This window comes from Colias philodice, chromosome 22 (assembly GCF_061535455.1).
Source record: "Colias philodice isolate Cphi_HAF_F1 chromosome 22, ilColPhil1 Martin Lab GWU primary, whole genome shotgun sequence".
Taxonomy (NCBI): domain Eukaryota; kingdom Metazoa; phylum Arthropoda; class Insecta; order Lepidoptera; family Pieridae; genus Colias; species Colias philodice.
Genome location: NC_143107.1, coordinates 2,987,514 through 3,011,160, shown reverse-complemented (window position 1 = coordinate 3,011,160; position 23,647 = coordinate 2,987,514). Strand labels below are relative to the sequence as shown.

At 30.4% G+C, this 23,647-nt stretch overlaps 3 protein-coding genes across 7 annotated transcripts in view; all 3 read left to right on the top strand.

Annotated features, from left to right (window-relative positions):
* Nucleotides 1-5,084, top strand: part of Myb (proto-oncogene like protein Myb) — a 48,166-nt gene extending 43,082 nt beyond the window's left edge. For 4 of the 5 annotated variants that reach the window (XM_089709493.1, XM_089709491.1, XM_089709494.1 and 1 more), the window contains one exon: nt 186-2,491. In XM_089709493.1, the coding sequence (XP_089565619.1) occupies nt 186-773 (588 nt within the window). In that variant the 3' untranslated portion in view covers nt 774-2,491. Of the gene's footprint in view, nt 1-185; nt 2,492-3,536; nt 3,645-4,263 lie in introns of those variants that run through there. The other variant, XM_089709496.1, reaches the window with a different exon arrangement.
* Nucleotides 5,085-8,920: 3,836 nt separating this feature from the next.
* On the top strand, nt 8,921-11,033 carry LOC149478362 (gloverin-like). The gene is made up of 5 exons (XM_089709212.1): nt 8,921-8,982; nt 9,326-9,420; nt 9,793-9,913; nt 10,352-10,537; nt 10,860-11,033. The coding sequence occupies exons 2-5, from the start codon at nt 9,338-9,340 to the stop codon at nt 10,989-10,991; spliced, it is 522 nt and encodes a 173-aa protein (XP_089565338.1). The 5' UTR covers nt 8,921-8,982; nt 9,326-9,337; the 3' UTR covers nt 10,992-11,033.
* A 6,682-nt stretch (nt 11,034-17,715) lies between these two features.
* Nucleotides 17,716-21,493, top strand: LOC149478361 (defense protein 3-like). The gene is made up of 3 exons (XM_089709230.1): nt 17,716-17,964; nt 18,354-18,548; nt 21,128-21,493. Exons 1-3 carry the CDS (start codon nt 17,741-17,743, stop codon nt 21,339-21,341), a joined length of 633 nt encoding a protein of 210 aa, XP_089565356.1. The 5' UTR covers nt 17,716-17,740; the 3' UTR covers nt 21,342-21,493.
* The last annotated feature ends 2,154 nt before the right edge of the window (nt 21,494-23,647 follow it).

The following is a 23,647-nucleotide window of genomic DNA, read 5'->3' as shown; positions in this document are numbered from 1 at the left end:
TGTAGTAAAGAAGGGTACACAAAACATTAGAACGTATTGTAATACATACGCATGTTTATATACAGTTTTTCAATCGAAACATATACCTAACAAAATCCATACCGCCCCTCATCATGTACTTTAAATCATAATTCGCACAGTTATTTGCTATACCAATAACTTATATAACCTTTTCTTAATTACAGAGCAAAACGCTAGCCGGTGACAGTTCAGTACTATTCTCTCCGCCTTCAATCGTAAAGAACTCCCTTCTAGAAGAATCAACGAGCCTCCATAGCTTAATGAGCACGGAAAACACGCCAGAACCAATGAAATACGAGGAAATGGATATAGAAAACGTTATCACACAAAACAAGGTACAACACAGGTCCTATATCCCTACTAATCCTGAACCTAACACCCTTCCGAGCTTAATTTGTAATAATTACGAGTATCAAACTCCCTTCAGAAATATAACTAATATAGAATCGCCTAGAAGCTTCGCTAGACTCAACGCGGATAGATTAAAAACAATAAATAATAGTGATCTAGCTTGTGATAATTTAATAGCTCCTAAAGAAGTGTTAGCCAACGCGTTAGTAGATCACATATATAAGGTGACTAACCAAAAACCGTCTACGTCACAAATAGATCAAGTATTAAGTAATAAAATGAAAAATAACGAGGTCGAAAAGGAAAATCAGTGGTGGAGTATGGAAAAAAGTACGTACACGGATAGTGAGAAACAGAATGACGATCTGTATAACGATTATTATATATTTACTAATATGTAACTATTTATATACAAAACTAGCTTTCCACCCGCGACTTCGACTTGTCTAAAACCTAATAAGTTATATACCTTCGAGAATCACTCTATTAAAAAAACAGCATCAAAATCTGTTGCGTAGTTGTAAAGATCCATACAAACAAACAGACGGCGGAAAGCGACTTTGTTTTATACTATGTAGTGATACGAATAAAATTTGCTGAAGCAAATTGCAATATCGGACTTAACAATTGCGTTAAAAATAATGTCAATTGAATTTGTATATTACGGTAAAATTGATTCTAGTTAGAATCACTAATATATTAACTCGATTATCGATGTACTCGATTCGAATCGATATATATAATCGATTGTAAAATTTTGTTTAAGAACTTACTTAACGTATGACGGAATTAATATAAGCGACCAAAGATGAACGTTTCATCAAATGAATTTTCTTAATATATTGGTTAATTAGGTTTATTGGGATTTTTATTTGACGCTACAGTTTAAAGTAGGCTTAAAGGAAATTGGAGCTTGCATGTTATACATATAGAGTTCACTTTTGGGTATAAATATTACTGGTTTTTCTTTTTTGCATGTTAGTTGATGTTAAAAAAAACAAATCTTAAAACTTTTTAACGTGAAATCAAATTAACGCATATATAAGAAAGAACAATATCTAACCAGAGTAAAAAGCTATACCTACTAGAAATAATGACTGATTGGAAGTATGCCTTTAACTACCTTTATCAAGAATCACTCTATCTATTAGAATAACATCATTAAAATCTCTAATGATAGGGACGGACAACGACTTTGATTTATAGTATGTAAAATAAGCTTAATTACAAGTTTTGATTTCCTTTAAACTATAAAAATAACTTGTTCGTCAAATCCCTTAGGTTAAAGTCGATACCTCATGTTTACCACGCACCAAATTTATATTTAAGTTGCAAGTATTACTTATAGTTTAGCTTCGTGAGTATTAACGGCTATTTATTCGGTTAAGTTCGGGTTTCTATAGGTTCTAATATATTTTATGTGTGTTGAAAATTTATTTCTTTTGCGAGATTTAAAGTTTTGATACTTGTTACGCGATCGAACGGATTTAATCGTTTTACCAATTTGGTAGTTTTAGTTTTCGGCTAATAAAAAGACATAATAATAATTCGACTAATTAATAATTTGGCAGAAGGAATGAAATAACAAAAGTATTGCGTTAATTTTATATATTGCGGTTTGATAAATTGGAAGGCTTAAAACTAACAATCCCTTAGGACCTGTCCCATCCTTATATTTATTATTTAAAAGTCTATTTGCTTTGTAATTTGCTATGTCCTACGTATTATGTAATATAATTACGAACTATTTATTTTCTATCTCTGTTAAATATTGAATCGGCAGCTACTTAATAATTATTGAAATAAATTAATGACATTTTTGATCCCATTTGAATCCCACCTTGTCCCATTCTATCCCACACCTCTCCTACAATATTGACAGACCAGTGTTGATACTTTAAAAACATATTTATTTTTTGTTGTATATTTTTGTTATTAATTTATGTCTTAAATTGTTTTAATTTATTCTATAGCTGTAATGATTTTTTTTTTGTAATTATGTTTTTTGTATTATTTTTTCTGTTTACTTTGTTTCGCTGTCAATATTGATAGTTTCCAATCCAAAATTCCATATAGTCCGATGTCATTGTTTATTTCAATAAAGTTATTTATCACAGTATCTGTTGGTTTTCATTTATTTAAGTTACTCCTTATTAATATAACGTGTTCTTTTTTAATTTTTATGAAACGAAAGCGTAATATATTGGTAATATCGTAGATATTTTGGTATTAAAGTGAAAAACATGTCCAATGTCCATTTATAAATTTAATGTTAAAAAAAACTGGTTTTCGGTTGTAGAATTTAAAAAGAACACGTTATATAAATATTTTTATGAATATGATACAATATTCCGAAAAGTAGATACCTACTTTAAGCGAGCAATATTTTCAGTAGATATATATTATTTAATTAATTACTGAGCCGATTTCGATGAGAGTTATTACTCAAATTATGCAAGCTAAAGCAATGAATTCAATATTTCTGAATCTGACTATATTAACATGAGACAACACAATATAACAATATCCTAAACTGGTAACATTTACTATGACCTTTCATGATATTATTTCAAACAACTATTTAGGCTACCAGAAGTGAAAAAAAAAACTACTTACTTAAGTACTACACAAGTATTCATTTCAAATATCTTTGATGAACAATAATGGTTACCTCTTACATTGTTCTGGGTTCGAATCCCGAGAATTCTGAAAAATAAATCTTGTTTAAGCTTATTTGCTGTCCAAATTAAAAAACATAAGATTACTGTTATCAATGAAAGTATACAAAGATAATTATTCATAATAAAGCATTTTAATAAGGTATAAAACTATAGTCTACATAAATTAACACAATTAACGACAACTACAACGACGAAAATTGGATAGTTACCATAGATAGACTTACTGTGAAACTATTCAAAAAAAATTAATGTAAATGTTTCAATAACCACAACTCAGCTATAAATAGCTTTTTTCTTCAAACTTACAAGTATGATAATATGAGGTTAAGACAGGCACAGATAAATAATACATCTACAACATTCAAAATTCTATGGAACACACTAAAACATTACTTCCTAACATTCTAGAATATTCTAATTTACCTCATAAAAACTAGAATTATCATTTAAATTAAAACATATTTAACATGAAATATAAAATAGGTACGACGTCAATCCGACGAACCGGTGGTATTGAAGAAATCAGCAGTAAGATCTATTAAGTTCGACCAAGAACCGCAGGTTAAGGAGGAAAAACCGTCTTTTATATTGGTTTGTATTTATTTTGTAGATAATTACTAAAAAAATTCTGGTATACATATATGTACTAGTATATTATGTAGAAATTGTGAGTTTAGAAAGTACTTGAAGTAAAGTGGCTATAGAAACAATTTCATCTATATCGGTCCAACCGATTTAAAATATTACGTTTTAAAAGGATTGATAAATATGAACATATTATAGGAAACAGAATAACTTGTTTTTAGTATATTATTTAACATAATTTTAAATATGTATTATCTGACTAGATACATTCTATTTTCTTTTCTTCATTGAAATTATCACTACATAGCATAAAACAAAGTCGCTTTCTCTGTCCCTATGTATGCTTAAATCTTTAAAACTACGCAACGGATTTTGATGCGGTTTTTTTGATAGATAGAGTGATTCAAGATGAAGATTTTAGTATATAATTTATTATTTTTTAGACAAAACGGGAGAAGCCGCGGGCGGAAAGCTAGTATTGAATAATCTAACTTATATAGCACTCCTAGATCCTTTCGAGATTATACTTATTATTTGTATTGTAGTAGTTTTTACTATTAATAAGAAAATTTAACACAAAAAATATTGTTATATACTAACAAATTAACAATACATTACATTTCAGACGGAAAATCAATGGGAAACCTTCGCATGTGGAAAAACACAAGACCAATTGGACTTAACAATGCTGGCTCATCAATATTTACGGAAAACCGCTTTAAAACCTAGATCACTTAACTTTTGAAATAAAAATTGCCATAAAATAGCGAACAATAAAATTTTTGTACGCATTTTTTATTTATATGAAAAATTATGTGAAAAAATTTAAAAAGGAAAAATGTATGTTTTTGTGTCATTCTGTCTTTGGATAGTTAATTTGGGAGGAAATAGAGCAATATCATACTGTTATATACGTAATGACTATTTTAATTCCCATTATTTGTGTTGGAAAAAACTTCAAACAGATTATTTAAACTTTTTGTTATTTTGTAAAAAAAAGGCTCAAAATCTCAACTTTATAAAATGGGAAAACAAACAACAAAATAAAATATACTGTTTATTTATTTCATCATATAAAATATCGTACCAGTTTTAAATATTGGTTTCAAGATTATGATCTAAAAAAATACTATAAGTACGCATGTTTTTTTGCTTTTAAAAATAAGTAAATAATATTGCTTCGACATATTTCAATTATTTGCATTTGGAAATTTAAAAGCAATCGTTTTTTGCAGTTTTGAAGCTTCTATAAAGCATTTGCATGTAACTTTTATAATAATTTAAAACGTAATAGCGAATCAAAATTATGTCAAAATATAGATTTTTAGTTATAAGTTATAAAATCATGCTTGATTTAAGTGATTTTTTAAGTTTGTAAGTACATTGTTAATATAGGTTTATCTGTAAATAACAATTGTGTGATTTTATTATAAGTTTATTTTATAATGAGCCGATTTTTCAATTATTCCTAAAAAATATATTACTATCTCTCTCTTTTGTATGGCTAAAAATGCGATAGCATTAATTTTTTAAATGTTTTTTATTGGGTATTTAAAAATTGGTTTTATTATTTTAAGTAGCAATCATGAATACAATTTTTGTTGGGTTTTGTGTGGTTTTACAATTAAGATTTGCCTTTTGTGTTAACGAGCATCATTTTCGATATATTTGTTTCAATTATTTTAGAAACTACGGGTTAGTAGTAATACCTCAGAATATATTATAATGTGTGGTTTAAGACTTACTTGGCCATGGTGGATGATCTATAGATCTTCAATTGTAGATCAAGAATAACGTTTATGCCATAAATCATTGTGTTAATTATATGTTAAGTGAAAAACCTTTCCATTTATAACAAACAATTTTATTTATTTACATGGGTGATTCTTAATTACTATCCTTTGAAGTATTTTTAATGAGCCCAATTTTGTTATTGCAATGCAATATAAATAAAAAAATATTTCAGTTAATTTTTGTTAAAAAATATTATAATTATAGCAACAATTAGATTCCACCAGAATGGCCCAATGTTAATTATTATTTGGTAAATAAGAACAAATATTTTTTCAAAAAATAAAAATATTTTTTTCCAAATTGTATAGAAAAAAATTGCCATTCAGTACAAAATTAGAGTTTTTTAATGTTTAAGATATTGTGTGTGATTGCGATGTATATAGTAGATGCAATATTTAATTCTTTTGTTCATAGAAAATTATTTTGTCGTTTTTATATGTAATGTCTATTTTTGGTTAGAGGCGAATACATTTTGGTTTTTAAATTAATAATATTCGATAAGTCCTAAATTTAAAGAAATTAAAAATTCAGAAGCAAATATTGAGGTCTTTTTGAATATTTTATGTGTGCGTTTATAATTTGTTAAAATAAAACATTTAATTTTTGTTGTAAACAATAAAGTTGTCAATTTTTTGTAACAATTATTTTCTATGAAATTCGTATAAAACAGAATCACGAAGATTGGTCGTAATTAAACTGATTTTGATGAACTTTGATATGGAGATAGCTTGAAAATTATGTTCAACTATGTGAATCTGTTACATTTTGTTATTGAAAACAAACATTTATTATATGATGCCGTGTTTCATTTAAATGCAGGATTCATACAAAAACGAATAAAAAATTAAGTCGTACATAAAACAATTCATATAAATAATAAAAACAAAATGTGTGCGTGTACTAGTGTACACACGTAAGAAGAGAATCTTCTTTATGACCTTATTTTTCAAAAAATAATTTACTATATGCAACTTTACAGAAATACGTCGAATCACGCGTGGTAGGCATAAGAAAAAGATGGCGCGTAACAGAAAAATGTCACGCGTAAAGAAAAAATGTTACACTAAATTTTTTCAAAACCCCGATAAAGAAGTTTCACTTCAATAAATGTTTGTTTTAAATATTCATGAATTTCTTTTTAATAATAAAAAAAAAAACAAGAACATTAATTATCTACTATCAAGATAAACCATAACAAGGTTATTTCATCTGTACCTATTTCTATTTCTGAAAAAAAAAACTTATTCGATTTTTTAATAAATAGAACTGTATTCGTCGGTTTTTATTTATGCGTATTTGTTTCGTTTGTAAGATTTTACACAAAGACTAACGATTGTACGTCGTGACTAATGTAAAAAGGTTTAAGATGTGGAAATAAACGATTTTATATATACATGTGTTTTATTTTTAACTAGCTGTACTCCGCGGTTTCACCCGCATTGCTCCGCTCCTGTTGGTCTTAGCGTGATGGTATAGCCTATAGCCTTCCTCGATAAATGGGCTATCTAACACCGAAATAATTTTTCAAATCGGACCTGTAGTTCCTGAGATTAGCGCGTTCAAACAAACTCTTCTAATCTCTATAATATTTAGTATAGATTATGAAAGCCTTAATATTCACATAGGAAATCTTCCCAACATGAAAATATATATATTTAGTACCAATTATAATAAATATTAGTAAAAAGTTGTAGATAAGTATTAAAATATTATATCAAACGCAATTTTGAAAAATGTGTCTAACATTTTTTTTGTTAACAACCAACAGTTTTCATTTCCGTTCATTCACTTCGACATTAATTACGACATCTTTTTTAAATGTATACTATATAATACTAGCGGTCCGCCCCGGCTTCGCCCGTGGTACAAAAAAACACATCTTTTCTCTACATAAAAACCATCCTCGTACTTCACGGAATATAATAAAAAAAGAATTATCGAAATCGGTTCAGCCGTTCTCGAGTTATGCGGTTACCAACACATTTTGCGATTCATTTTTTATATATAAGATTCTCGTGTCACAATGTTAGTCTGCATACTCCTCCGAAACGGGTGGACCGATTCTCATGAAATTTTCTGTGCATATCGGGTAAGTCTGAGAATCGGCCAACATCTATTTTTCATATGTACCACAGGCGAAGCCGGGGCGGACCGCTAGTTTTTATATATAAAGATAGGTACACCCGAAATAAACATTATCAAAATTACGAAGAGCAAACAATATTTTAATAACCACTTTGTAACATACTTAGGTTCGTCGTCATGGCAATAATTAAGCTAAAAATCCCCGACGTTTCATATCTCCTAAGTTTATTGAACTACAAATTGCATGAAATTTCCTCATGATAATTACCTATTTATCTTAGAAGTACGGGAATAACCTGTACCTTGTTTCCGAGAAAGTAAGATCTTGATTGGAACCATTGGAACAAGTTATTTTCAAGATCATAGATATGTATTGATTAGTTGATTACTTACCTACTTTTAAAATTAAAAAGATCTGTAATTTGAGTGTTGATAAGTTAAAATATACAGCCCACATTAAATATTACAAAGGGGCGTATTACCCGTGGTCCCCCCGCTATGTCCCACTGTGGGTCTACGGATAATATTTTTTCCCCGTGGACCCACTCCTATAGAATGATATGACAGTGGGTCTACGGGCACTTGAATTAAAAATACTTTTTTACCCGTGGTCCCTCCGCTGCCATACTTTGACCATTATAGAGACAGGATTAGGTACTATATTATCTGCACTTCCCGGTTAATGTACTGCGTAATTATTTCGAATTATCCATTGGTTTCAGATAGTTTAGGTTTAAATAGTAAAAAGTATAATTGGTTTGGTTTGGTTTGGTATATTAAAGCATTTTTAATTCAAGTGCCCGTAGACCCACTGTCATATCATTCTATAGCAGTGGGTCCACGGGGAAAAAATATTACCCGTAGACCCACAGTGGGTCATAGCAGGGGGACCACGGGTAATACGCCTTACAAAGTAGGTAATATTGTTACTTATTGTTTTTTTTTATTGACAGATTTGTTTAAATTCATCGATTTGTTTCGCGGTAACAGATTTTTTTTTCATTTTGCACGGAGCGTCGTTCCGAGTAGATAGATATTAATATTGTAGATACAAATACAACATATTAATTATATAAAATAATTTTAAATGATATTTGAAAAATAATTCTTATTTCTTAATCTAATTAAAATAATCTATCAATACCTACATGCAATAATTATAATTTATAGCACAATAGGTACTATAACAACTCGGGACTCCAAACATAACATAAATGACGTACAGATAACACGAGCAATTAATTTATAATTACAATAACATTATGTACTTAATTAATTACAATGTGAACGTTCCTTATCCTGCAAAATATAAACATAGCTGAGATGAAAACGGGGAATTACTATGGGAATGAATTATTTCCCTTCGCAAGGGAAGAACCTTGTAAATTAAAGCTTGTATAAATACACGGGAATGTGAGTAAATTATCATTCACATCTTGTGCTTTGAGAAGCTTTGAAAGGAACGGTAAATATTTATTTGTTATTTTTGTGTCGCATTTTATGTGACCTTTTTGGATTAATTTTTAACTAAGTAATAATTTTATTTATTTTTTAATAATAATAAGACATTTTATCAATAGATATGAATTTAATAATGTACCCATAGGATAGGTAAATATTATATTCGAGCTATTGTTTTGATATTTTTTAATTAAAATAAAAATTCTCAAGGGCTCATTCTCTTTCTATCTTTCGATTTCAATTTAACCTTTAGGTAATTACCTAACTACTTATTAGCTATTTTTTATAATTGAATTTTTGAACATAAATTTTTTAATAAAATTAGGTAAATAATATTTTTGCTTCAGTTTTCAGCCAAAATGAAGTCACTTTGCCTTTTCCTTGCCGTTGTATACAGCGTTGCTGCTCAAGAGTTTATGCATCCACAGATTGTTTATGACAAGTAAGTATTTTAAAGATAGTTAATTTATTGTTGAATCTCTATATTATGTAGATATTTAGTTTAAATTATAACATGTTTGTAGTTTTTTGTAAAACCGATATTTTTTTTGTAGATCAGTAAGTATTATGAAATATTAAACTGTAAATATTTATTGTACTTGCTGTAAAATTATTATAATATATCCTTGCTGTAATATAGATAATTTTGCAAACAAAAAAATGGTGATCGTAACATTTTTAAGAAGCTGGTCTATTTATTACATACCTATACATAAGTAATACAATATCAGAACCTTCCATTTAGTTTTAACGTTGCAAAATATGATGATATAGCCAATTTTTTTATTCTTATTAAATTATAACTAATTTCTAGCTACCCTGATTGGTACATGCAACCACAAGAGAGATACCGCCGTGACGTCACAGTAGACCGCAAAGTTGGAGAGAACGGTCGCGTCTTTGGTACACTGGGCGCTAATGATGCAGGCTTGTTTGTAAGTTTTATTAGAAATAATTAATTATGATTGTTAAACACCAAGATTATTTATTTATTTATTTGAAGCAAATTAGATAACATAGGATAATTAATTGTTTAGTAAAGGTAAATATGCTGTGTAGGTTTTAATTATTTCACATTAATTAAAGAATTTATAGTCCCCTACTATTTTTAGAAGTAATAGCAATAGGCCAAAGTTATTTCATTGAAACGATAAGTAATTGATTCAGCTATTTTCAAGACTATTTATTCGATAAATCATTGACCCTATTCCTCAGTAGCATAATCACTATTTCTGCCTATTTCTTTTTAAAGTTTTTGTATATACCATTCAAAATCATAACGATGGTAGTTACAAAGGTAACAAATAAAAACAACACATCTTAATAAAACACATTCAATTAAGCACACTTATTTATTCATGAAATACTTTCAGGGTAAAGGCGGCTATGACCACCAGATCTTCAACGACGACCGCGGCAAACTAAACGGCCAGCTATCCGGTACCCGTGTACTTGGTCCGTACGGTGATAGTTCTCATCTCGGTGGCGGGTTGAAATGGGAGAACTCGAATGCAGCTGCGTCTTTGGATATTAGCAAGCAGATACATGGGCGTACTTCGGTAGGTTTACCCTATTTGTATTTAGTCATTTTATTCTTAAAAATACGGTTTGAATAGTTCTGTTTATTTTCCTTTTAAAGATTGTTAAAATTAATTATTATTTTCTGATAAGAAATTTAGTTGAATAGAATAATAATTGTTTTTATTATTGTCGCAAAATGTTTTTATTTTTGTTAGTTCTCAGTATAAAGAAAATCTATCAATAATACACTTTTCAATCCGGAAATGTACCATAAGAGCTTAATGCTAACGAAAAAAAAACAAGCAAGAATCGCTTTTTTTTCATAAAATTACAGATTTTTAACCTTTTTTTGTTTTACAGCTCGACGCAGCAGCTGGCGGAAAATGGCCGGTTGGTAAAAATGGCGACTTCTCACTCCAAGGGACATACAATCAAATGTCAGGTATGAGACCCGACTATGGAGCGATGGGAAACTTCAATTACCGGTGGTAGTTATAAATGTATTGAAATGAGTATTAAATTGAGTATTTTTTATTTGGTTGTTTTATTTACTTATAAATGATAAGACTAATACTTGAAAGCAGGAATAAATTCGACCAATTACGATCATGGACCGGTTTTTCATAGCAAACACACATTACATACAATGCAGATTTAACCTTTAACCTAAACATACACAAAATAAATTGAGATATAATACGAGCGAAAAAGGTTGTTAGCAACTAAAGGCCATAATATTATGACTTACTTAAATTATAAATGGAAAAATTTAATTTATACACATTACCTATTTTGTCTGAAATCGTAGATAGAAATTTAGCTTAGGACTATAAAATATAAATATAATGCAGCCATGTATTATTCAATCGATGGCGCTTTCTACAAAAAGCTATTCCTACTAGGAAAAACTATACTATTCACAATTTTGCTATACCTACATACATAAAGTTCTAAAGTTGCGACATTAATACAGTTAGTAAGACGACCGTCTTGTGAAATTGCCACCACACACCAAAGCCCATTAGTCAGCGGTTGAATTAAATTGCCGAAAACTACATTATGGTACTTGAGTGAAGCGGGTATACCTACTTTGACTTTAGTACGAGCGGTTCTATTATAGTCAAGAGAATATGCTCATCAAACTAAATAACTCTTGCTATTACGTCTTTCTTATACATAGCATTCATACTGTAGCTTTGCCCGCTTTGTCTAAAACTTACTAAATGATATACGCCCTTATAATTCCTCGAAAACCACTCTATCTACTGAAAAAAAAGTTGTTTTCAAGTGGTTTTCGAGAACAACATGTATGAAGGCTACAACATGACTTAAAAAATCGCTAATCCGCACAACAAAGCCAAATCCTGTACTCCTGCCAGCAGATTTCTCAAACGAATTTCGACTGTTTGCTCATCTATTTAGGTCGCAATTAGCCAATCAAGTTACCCTGGTAACGCAAATCCTAACATCGCCCATAGCAATTAAGATTGCATGTCGATCCCGATTTAGTTCAAGTCTGCCTTCAATTTATCGGTCCGTCTGCCAATGTTGCTTAATTTCTGTTAACTATGATTGCATGCCTTCAACTGCAAATAGTCATTTAGTTGGAAAGCGGATTTATGGATCTGTTTTAGGGAAGATAGAGCGAAAAAAAATGTACCTAGATTATTATGATGTTTCGTTGTTCATAATTTGTGTATTTTATCGTGTACGTTATAGCTTTATGTAGGTACCTAATGAATATTTAAATGGTCATATAGGTCGAAATTAACAAGTGAATATATTCAGCGTTCAGGACAGTTATTAGTTATTTCAAGGTTATTTCTCATATTTTGTAAATACCTAGGTCACATAGAAGAGTTATCTAATAAAAATTGTTAGAATACAAAGGAACTTAGACATATTTAGAATCGTATATTCTTGATTGACTACGAATGCACAAATAAAAGGACTGAATATAGAAGGCTTAAACCTAGAGCAAACTTTTATCTTATTACGTAGAAGTGACCGTATAGAAAAGATTTTAGAAAATTTACAAAGATGAGAAAGTTTGAAGTTACTTTAGGAATAACGTGAGATGAAAGATTTATTAGCTTATCTGTTAAATAAATCAGTAGGTGCCTTATTTGTAAATAGTATTTTACGAATAGATAAGTTTTTGAAATAGGTACTAGCATAGCTTTTAATTCTGACTCTATACTTGGCAATATTACTGGTGTCTGGTTGAATAGGCATGTGTTAGCACTTAGCATAAGTACCAGTCTTATTCTGGATGAGTACAGAATAGGTATGTACCTATTTGCAGAAATATATGCCAAATGATAATCTTAAAGCAATAAATAATTTAAATGTAATATGAATAGAGACTGCACAGACAGTTTGCCATCTCTAGACAACTGTGTATAAAAAATATTGAAGTAAATATCAACTTGAAGCGTTTCAATTTCTATAATGCACTTTTAAACTACGGTTTGATGGAGTCTCTAAAAATATGAGCTTTGAAGGAGGTAAATCATAATTTAAGAGCGTCGAGTTGTGCCAAGTTTCGAGAAAATTCTTTCAGTTATTTTTTACGATAAGAGTTTTTAGTTTTAAAGTTAAATACGACTTGTATTAATATGAAACTGGCTTTCCACCTGCGACTTCGCTTTGTATAAAACTTAACAAATTGTATATTAAAACCTTATTCGAGAATCGCTCTATATATTACAAAAATCGCTCTATCTATTAAAAAACGAAAATAGACTATCAAATCTCCACAATACTATCAAACAATCCTTTTTGTCAAACGTGACTAAAACAAAAGAATACTCTCTATGGAAGTTCACTCGTGCGTCAATGGTTGAACAATTAAAATAGATAATTGGTGCGGGCTTAGAGCTTATTTGTGTGTAACATCACCGTGGCTCTGCGGGGGTTAGCTTAATCTCGCACCGATGAACTTGTGTAGGGTGGGAGTGGGTTTTGATTTAGATGGACTATTTTTTTAAGTTTTGTATCGTTGATAATAGAAAGTTCATTAAATGATTTTTTTGTGTTAATAATAGGAAATGATAAACATTTTATTGTAAAATAAGTAGTTAGGTATTGTATAATTTCGGTCCAAATTTGATTACAAAATCTTAATGATGAATAGCCAGATGTACCTAATGTATCCAAAAAAATCTTTTGTTGAGTTGGGTCGTTATGACATACTTCTATGTAAAAAATGTATCACTTTTTTAAATATTAGATACCTACCTTGGTTAACTAAGTAGGTATATTGCGAAAATATCAAAGTATGAAATAATGTGCTACAAAATTATTTTGTAATTAAATACATCGTAAAAGAATTATATCTTCCAGCATCTCTGATTGGTTCTTAAAAGGCAAGGATATTTTCCATCACATTACATGTCTACTCGGTAAGACAATGAACAAATTAGGGTGACAAATCTATAGGACTGTTATAAATGAGAAAGTTTGGATGTTTTTTACTAAATTTTGACAAAAATATTGAACGGAGTTCGATACGAACGGAATTCAAATATGGCTGTGTTATAGTTAAATATGTCAATATAGAATTAATATTTGATAGATAGAGAGAAGTCAAATGATAAGGATGATTGAGGATGCAAAAAAATTTTTTTTTTGTAATAATATAATATTATTTGTGTTTAAATTATATGTCATATTTAACATTAATAATCGGTTAGTTCACCTATTTATCGGATAAAACCATAAAAACGAGTCCCCAGAAAACTTACAACATACCAACCCTAGGCTCCATGCTTAAATTGCAAGCTCACCTTAATTGGCGACCCTATTGCTCTATAACAAGGCAAATGAAAGCCCCGACCTACGACAACGTAATCGAATAAGATGTATAATTTCACCTTTAACGTTCTAGTGTTTGTTTTGACTACGTGACTTTGTGATTTATCTTGTTAATGAACGTTATTAATAGTTTTATGTTTTTTATCTAGACTTTTTTGGGAAAGCAGTAAATATTTTGACAATATATTTTGACTTTTTGAATTTAACTAAAGTTCTAGTATAATATATTTCATAATCTTTATATTATGTATTGTATAATAACATAGAAATAAATCAGAATTAATATAATAAAGCAATTAAATAATTTTATTAAGCTTCTTACCGTCTTGTTAATAATCTACACCTGCGTTCCTTTGTGTATTATTATTAATTTGCAATGAAGGCAACATTACATTAAATTACAAAAACTAAATAGAAGTAGGTAACATGAATGTCCCCAAAATAAATTAATTATAAACATCTAATCTCACAGTAAGAGCACATATCACGTAATATTCTGTCTCTAAAGGCAACACGTTTATAATCCACAACTGTAGTTAAACTTTTGAAAAATTCAAATTTTGCGTGGCTCGTTAAAGCGTTCCAAAGCACGCAATATAAAAATAACGTGCAGCCACTTAAAGTTTCAACTTCGAGGATTTTTATTTAGTTTCATAAATATAAACAAAGTTGATAGCTTTCATCGCTCGACTTTCATTCAGAACCCCTTCAAAAGTTTGCGTACAATTTTAAAATTTCAATCTGAAAATTGCTCTACAAAATATAATGAAAATGAAAATCCTGTGCAACATCCACTTTTAGCAATATTTTAACGTGGGATTGCCGCAATATTTTAGACGCTTTATCTATTATTTTATTTTGATATATACGTAACAACTAACGCTCTAATTTTGTGAATAATTCGTCCAAACTTTTTACGTATTGTGGTGTTTAAATTAGAATTGGACACTCTTCTGTTGATGGCATGTTTTTTCTTTTTTTCTATGGTTGTTAAATAATATTTGTAACCGTTTCAACTGGCCAAATGAATGCATTTTGTAACCACTTTTGTCCTGCTAAAATAGAGTAATTATTATATTTAATATAATAATATTTCTACACAAAGATAACTAAACAAAGTTTGTTCTATGAAATAGAGATTATCTATTATTTTTTATTCAACAGCGTTTCTGAGTACAATAATTTTTGGATTGTATTTAAAAGCACACAAATGTAATAAAACTAAATGATATTATTACAGACAATGTATGTGAATGTTCTAAAAAGGTTTTGATTAAATTTGGCGCACCTGAATTAATATTATTATAATATGATACTCGGTACCCTTTCAAGTGAGGTTTTGTTGTACTCATTAATTTATTATGTTATAATTATTAATACTGTGTGTTATTATACAGATCAGTGATTCAAAGGAGATCCTTTACCATTCAAATAAAAGTCGTAACTTTTATACGATAACCACTGTTCCAATCATGAATCAGTGAAGGAAAATATCAGGATAAGTAAGTTACCATGTTCGTAAAACGAAAAAGATGTACAACATATTACGGTGCATTTAGATCAAACGAGAGAATGCTCATTCTAACATCTAATATCTAATATATATTATAAAGGCGAAAGTTTGTAAGGATGTATGGATGTTTGTTACTCTTTCACGTAAAAACTACTGAACCGATTACAATGAAATTTAGCACACATACAGAGGGTAACTTGGATTAACACATAGGATAGTTTTTATCCCGGAAATCCCACGGGAACGGGAACTATGCGGGTTTTCCTTTGCAAACGCGTGCGAAGCCGTGGGCGGAAATCTAGTAATATTATAATGTTAATTTTTTTTAGTGTAAACAGGCGAGAGAGCATTCTTTCGTCGTTCTTAGTGCGTACTATGCAATATTCTTATACTGAAAAACATTGCATACCGGTTTTCGTTCGCACTAAAAGATCACGAAAGAATGCTCTTGCTCTAGCTCTAGCTCTATGTTCGTTTGGTGTAAATGCACCGTTACAAATATAACATAATCTGATTGTAGAAACATCTGATAATGGTCTAATCTTTCGCGAGGAACAACATAGGCTATGACGAATAATTTTTCCTCGAATTTTTAAAAATAATTAGGTTATTAATTCTATAAGATGTAGGTGGAGAATAAAACGAAGGTGGTACTAAACGTCAATACGCAAATACATTTATCATGTTATTTTTACTTCAAGACTCAAGTTATTTCGCTATTGCGTTTTGTTGGAAGTTAATATCCGTCCGGATGTTCAGAGATTGAAGTTTATTGAGATAGACGGATATATATACATTTATAGAGTCATAATAAATGATGGTTCATGGTTGAATACATTTTTGCTCCTTGCACTTCCATTTCTTAGTCCTTCTTGAAATGTTCACATAAATACTGCAATTTCATTGACATCCGTTGTGAAGACTTTTTATTATATTTCTAACGTAAGAAATACCTAATACTATTTACATCACACAATTAAGACGATTAATATTTTTTTAGACGATCAGAGAGTAAAGTTACAAAAACCGTTTCAAGTTTTAATTGATCTAAAACATATTGAACTACACTACTTTTAAGTACTTTATTTAAGAATTTGAATGAATTAAGTTAAATATGAACAAAAAATACAACCCGATTTTAAAGCATTATGTATGCAACAAAGCCGCGATACAGCGTTCTACTTAATTAAATGTTATTAATAAATATTATAATTTGTATGTAATAACATGTACCTATTATATAGACCTATTCGAAAGGGGAATCACTCAGCTACAGACATATGTCACTATTATCAACTTCCCAGCTTCTAAATGAGGTAATGATAAAGGTCGACTGTAGTATCACAAAATTATATACATTAATGCTCTTAATTTTCACAAAGATCTTGTGTTCTAGAAATGACATATCTTTATTACAACTGGTTACGTGGTTAGTACTAATTCTATACCTAATACCTATATATGATTAATACTATACCTATATATGAACGTGTGTGTATAAAATACTGACGCTTAGCACTAATTTGAAATTAGCACGGCAAAAATAAATTTTAATGTAATATGAAAACATAGTTGAAGATGCGAGGTACCTACTGAAATAAGACAAAATTATAAATAAAAATAAAACAATGACATTTCTTACAATTTTTTTCAATAATAAGCAGCAGTATTCTGATCTCAATACCTTCACTCTGTTTTAGATATTATGATTATAAATACCAATTAGATGTTAACTATAAAGTAATAATTATCAATATTAAATGCCATATCCAGTAAATTTATACGTACCTTATCAAACAATGCAGTAGGTAACCCGAACGGGAATTCCCTCACACATCTCTATATAAATTCTGGGCTCCTGGTACAGTCACATTCATTTCACCGCTACAGGTTTGTGCTATTACCAAGCAAAATGAAGGGAATAATTTTACTCTTCCTAGCTGGAGTCAATTGCAGATATGTTATTGAAGGACCCTTGTTTTTCAATGAAGACTTGAGAGTTAGAAGAGATACAGTGGCTGCAAAGACGCCTGTTGCTGGCAATGATCAAAGGCAGTTGAGCCAAACGGTGTCCAAAACGTACAGTCCTGATGGGAAGCTGACTTCTTATACTGGTGGCGTGGATTTGGATACTGCGTATGTTCACTTGTAGTTCTAGTTCAATAATTGTAGTTATCTAATGATATTAAGGAATTTTTAAGATCGGTCCAGTTGGGTTTGAGTTAAAACAACTAGACCGATAAAAAACGAACACAAAAAAAGCTTTGTTCTATTAGTTTATTTAACCGTATGGTATCATTTTGTTTAACAGAAGCTCTGATTTGAAGTTTTATTTCAATAATGTAACGAAGAAATAAATAATTTTTATCCTTTATTTTCAAAAACATTTTAATGGATTCCTGTTGCGGCATTTAGAAAGAATTGTCCGTTAATCGAAGTCATTAATGCGTTAAAATAAAAGACAATTTCAAATCAAACTCGAATAACTTTTCCATTTTCATTTTAATTGGTTTAATTTGTTACAGTAACGGTCACGGACTAAGTTTATCAGCAAAAGGCATCCCAGACTATGGAAAACAGCTCACAGCCGCTGGTCATGTTAATTTGGCGAACAGCAATGATCATAAGTTGGACGCAGGTGCCTTTATCACGCGGAATATGCCGAACCAGGGGTTGCCCAATCATAACACTTTTGGTGGTAACCTTGATTATTTGTACAAGTAAGTTTAACCTGCTATATTCAGATATAAACAGAAAACAAAAAAATATGCAATATTACTTTAAGATTTTCATAAGAAATAGGTCCTCTATTTGAAAATAAAAAAGTCAAGTACGAACATAGAGCTAGAGCTAGAGCATTCTATCATGATCTTTTAGTGTAATCGAAAACTCGTATTCAATGTTATTTAGTACTAGAGGTCCGCCCCGGCTTCGCCCGTGGTACATATTTCGCAATAAAAGGTATCCTATGTCCTTTCTCGGGTATCAAAATATCTCCATACCAAATTTCATGCAAATTGGTTCAGTAGTTTAGGCGTGATTGAGTAACAGACAGACACATGGGCGTAGCCACGGTGGGGCAGGGTGGGGCACTTGCCCCACCCTGGCTCTGGCCTGGAAAGTACCTAACCAAATCTAAAAAATTAAATTAAATTATCTGAGTACCTACTATCTACAAAACTTAGTTAAGAACATTCACTCTCGAAAGTCGTCACAAAAAAAATGCGATCTAAACAAAAAACTTGCGCACGATTGACCCCATGCGTAAACAAACGTAATCCTTTTTTTTTTCGTATGTGTGTTTTTGGCCGATATCTCGGAAACTATCCACTTGAAGGCAAAAGTTATTGTGACTTTTTTGTAGAAAGTAAAATTTCGCATCTTTTATTCCTTGTAAACTTTTTTGTAAAACGTACCGTTTACTATTTATGGCCCATTTAATGAACCGATTTATCGTTTTTGGCTAATAACTCTTAAAATATTGGATTAATCAATAAAATACATCTTTCCATTTTTTAAGATCACTCTATTCTCTACAACTTTTGTTTGAAACTTTTTTTTAGGGTTCCGAACCTCAAAAGGAAAAAACGGAACCCTTATAGGTTGTTGTTGTCCTATGTTGTTGTCACTATGTTGTCCGTCTGTCTGTCTGACTGTCAACACCCTTTTTCTCAAGAAAGCGTGGAGCTATCAAACTGAAATTTATATAGAATACTCAAATCTACGGTCCCTTGAAGCTGTGAAAGCCAACATCAAAAGATACAGTCATTTTATGCTGCTAATTATTGCAAATTTCGACATTCGCAAGGGAATCAAAACCTACACTGTACTTCCTGTGAACACAGTCTTGAAATTTGGTAAAAAGCAATGTCTTATAGCACAGAGAAAGGAAAAATTGCTAAAACATACATTTTAGAGTTACAACATAATAAAAAGTAGGTTTGTTCGGAGCCCTCTGTGCGCGAGTCAGACTCGCACTTGGCATTGGATATCTCTTCTTCGTCTTCATTACATCCTTAAAAAAACTAAGGCTTCCGCGTCATCCGCCGAGCGCCGACATTTCTACATTAAACGGATTACAACTCAAAAAGTATGGGCACTAGAAAAGTTTCAAACAAAAGTTGTCGAGAATAAAGTTATCTTAAAAAATGGGTAGATGCATTTTGTTGATTAATCCAATATTTTAACCCCAGTTATTAGCCAAAAACGATAAACCGGTTCATTAAATAGGCCATAAATCGTAAACAGTAAGTTTTAAAAAAAAGTTTATAGGGTGTAAAAGATGCGAATTTTTACTTTCTATAAAAAAATCGAACTAACTTTTGTTCTAAAGTGGATAGTTTCCGAGATATCGGCCAAAAACTTTTCTTTAAAATTGCGAGCGAAGCTCCACCTGGATCTGTGAGCATTTTGTGTTTTTATGGTCAGTAAGTGACCCTAAACTTCCCGTGAACCCAGAATCTTGAAATTTTGTATTAAGTAACGTCTTATAGCGCAGATAAAGGAAAAATTGCGAACCCTTTAGGTTTTGATTCCCTTTCAAATGTCGAAATGTGTGAAAATTTGCAACACAAACGGCTGTATCTTTTTTATTGCGTTGGTTTATAACTTTGATTTTTTTCACAGCTTCAAGAGTTCATTTTTTTCATTTTAAGGTTCAAACTTCAAAGCCCTAAAAATTAACCGGGACTAGACTTAGGATAAAGTTGCTAGTTACATTTTTTTTTTGCCCCACCCTGAGCCCACGGCTAGCTACGCCCATGGACAGACAGACAGACAGAGTTACTTTCGCATTTATAATATTAGTATGGATTAGAACATTCCATCTTTTCGAACGCACTAAGAACAACGAAAGTATGCTCTACGCCTTTTTACACTAAAATAATTTGACACAGTGGGGTTAATATGACCATTCGCTCGATGTAAATACACCGTAATACGTGGTTATTTTTTTAATGAAAGAAAAAGTGCAAAATAACTAAGAGATTTCACGGGGTTATTTATTGTTTAAAATCTAACTCGTGAAAATCATACAACACAACATACAACACGTAACTAGTTTATTTTGCATTTGTTCTTTCATGAGAAAAAAAAATTGCCTAGGTAATTAATTAAATATTGAAATAGGTTTATTTTAATAAAAGATTGTTTGATTAACTGCAAAATACACTGTCGTATTTTAGTAATAGATTTTTTTAGAGTATATATTATTGTTTTACCCAAGTCTTATACTATCCAAAAATTTAACGTAAAAAATTGCCTTAAACAAATATTTTACAAAAAAAAAAATGGTTTACAGGGACAAAATAGGAGCCGGACTCAGCACAGCACATACAGACTTATTCCACAAGACAGATGTCGCGGCCATGGGCAAATTCAACCTTTACCGTGACCCCACATCATCTCTGAACTTAAATGCTGGAGCTCAAAGATCCTTCTCTCCTTATATACCTCATAGTGACTGGGAACCCTTCATCGGCATTAATTATAAGACAGCCTTTCCAAATATGTAATAATCTGAAAGAAATACATTTGTAAATAAATTTGAGTTGCAAACTTTTTAAGAGTAATCCTGACTTGCGAACTGCAACAAACTGTCTCCGAAGTCAGTTTTCTTTGTAATTATAATAAATTCAATATATTATTTTAATTATATAGATAATATTTTAATTAATATTTTAATTATAGGTATAGGTAATTATGAAGGATTATTATTCGCAATAAATTAATGTATTCAGATTTGAAGTTACATTGTAGTAGTTTAATAAAATTAAGCATTAAGGGCAATCAACTATATTCTCGTAAACATAACAGGGCAAAGAAATAGTTGTGCTAAATAAAATAACTATAGGGATATTGTTAAAAGCAATTTAGTTACATTTTACAAAGCTCATTTAGGAATGTCCTGCAAAATTTTCCGTATAACCGCACTAACGAGCGAGAAACTATCTTTGTGGATTTCAGGATCTCAATGAGTTTCAAATTATAAAGATTAAAATATATTTAGATAAAATTTTGCTTTTTAGAAATATTAACTACAACGAATAGGTATAGGAAAGATATTGAAATTAGTTTCTGGACTTTGGACTTTAAAATGTCGGTCTTACTACAGAAAAAAAAATTGTTTCTATCACCATTTAAAAGAGATGTCCACAGTAAATGTGTTTAAAATATACTCGTGAAAATAACTCCATATTGCTAGTTCCATATCAGATCTTAGTTCCACTAGAGGGCTCTCACAGAGTAATTAAGTTAGAGTACACAAAATGTAGGTCAAACTATCTAACAAGAGTTAAAATCAACGCTGATTTCAGAAGCAATAGTTAATTTTAGTTTACTTTGCTCTGGATCTTGATTAATCTATACATCTGCTGGGATCCGATAGTAATAATATTTGTGTTTCCATCTCGAAGTTTGTCGTTTATATTGGAGTTTGTGCGAACGTAGTTTAAGGATTGGATGATTGTTCGATGAATGTTATTATGCATTTATTACAATGGAATAGAGAAATTTATCCATTTCAATTAGATTTATTCGTAATCGTAATCACAATTAGCCTTTGGATTCTTTTGCATGGAATAATCAAGTATTCTTCATTTTGGTAGTATCTTACAGAAAATCGTATGTCTGTAGGTAAACTTAAATAATAGTTTATCTATCAGAATAATTAATTGTAAACCTGGAGTTGATTGGAACATTGGCTTTTTTTACAATAGATCGCTTTATTAGGCCTTATACATAATTATAGTATCTTCTGATATAAAGTACCTACCTATTATACAGGGTGTCCCACTATTGGTATACTAAGCGCGAAGAGACTTGTAGTTTTGCATACACTGATCACGTAAAAAATACTTATACAACAAAATTACGTCAAAAATTTTTTGCTAAATTTTTCCTGAAAATCCATGTTTTCTTCTCTAGCTTCGCGCAGCCGGCATATACCGCTTCTCTAATGTGAGCATTTTGTCTATGAAAACATAATATTAAACGATAGCTCATGTGCTGGTGACAAAGTTGGGCGGGTTGCTTGTTATGGGTGTACACATAGAGTTTTAAGAATTCATAAACTTGAAAAAAAAATGCGTCTGGAATTTTTTAAGTATTTTTTACGTACTTAGCGTATGCAAATCTATAACCTCCTTTGGGCTTAGTATACCAACAGTGGGACACCCTGTATAAGACTAGACTGATAATGTTACTGTTACTGTAAGATTAATTCGTCTAACAGTCAAGTACCTACACGTAACAACAAAACATTCAAAATGTTTGCCATCTTGTTCATCAACCAATTGCAACAAAGTTAAATGGGCAAAATAACTCTTGTTAATTAATCATTGTGTTTAGCTTATCCGCGTCAGAAGATGCTGGCGATATAATTTGTAAAGTTTGTAACGAAATACCGGCTTAGCCTCGCTTCGTGAGTTTATGAAAATACGTCAGCGAGCCACACCGAGTTATGTAAGGTCAACGGGCAATTACATGTTTTTGTTTTGGTTTTTCTAGGTCCTAGGTATCTATTTGTAGTGGTTTAGAAGTACTGATGAAATGAGTAAAATGGGAAATTTTATACAATGGGAAAATTTAATGGCACAAAATTGACGCTGTTGTTAAGGAATTATTTATATTATGTATTTTTCCTGGAAGAGATGTCTTCAGCAATAAGGCTGTGTTTTGTGTCAATAAGTCTGTATGTTGTGTCAAATTAATTGGTGTTTAGTTACTCGACTGCATCTATTTAATTTTGTAGAACAAAGTGTTATAAATAAATAGTTAAATAAATAGTTAAATAAATATTGTCATGTTAAATGTGGCGTCT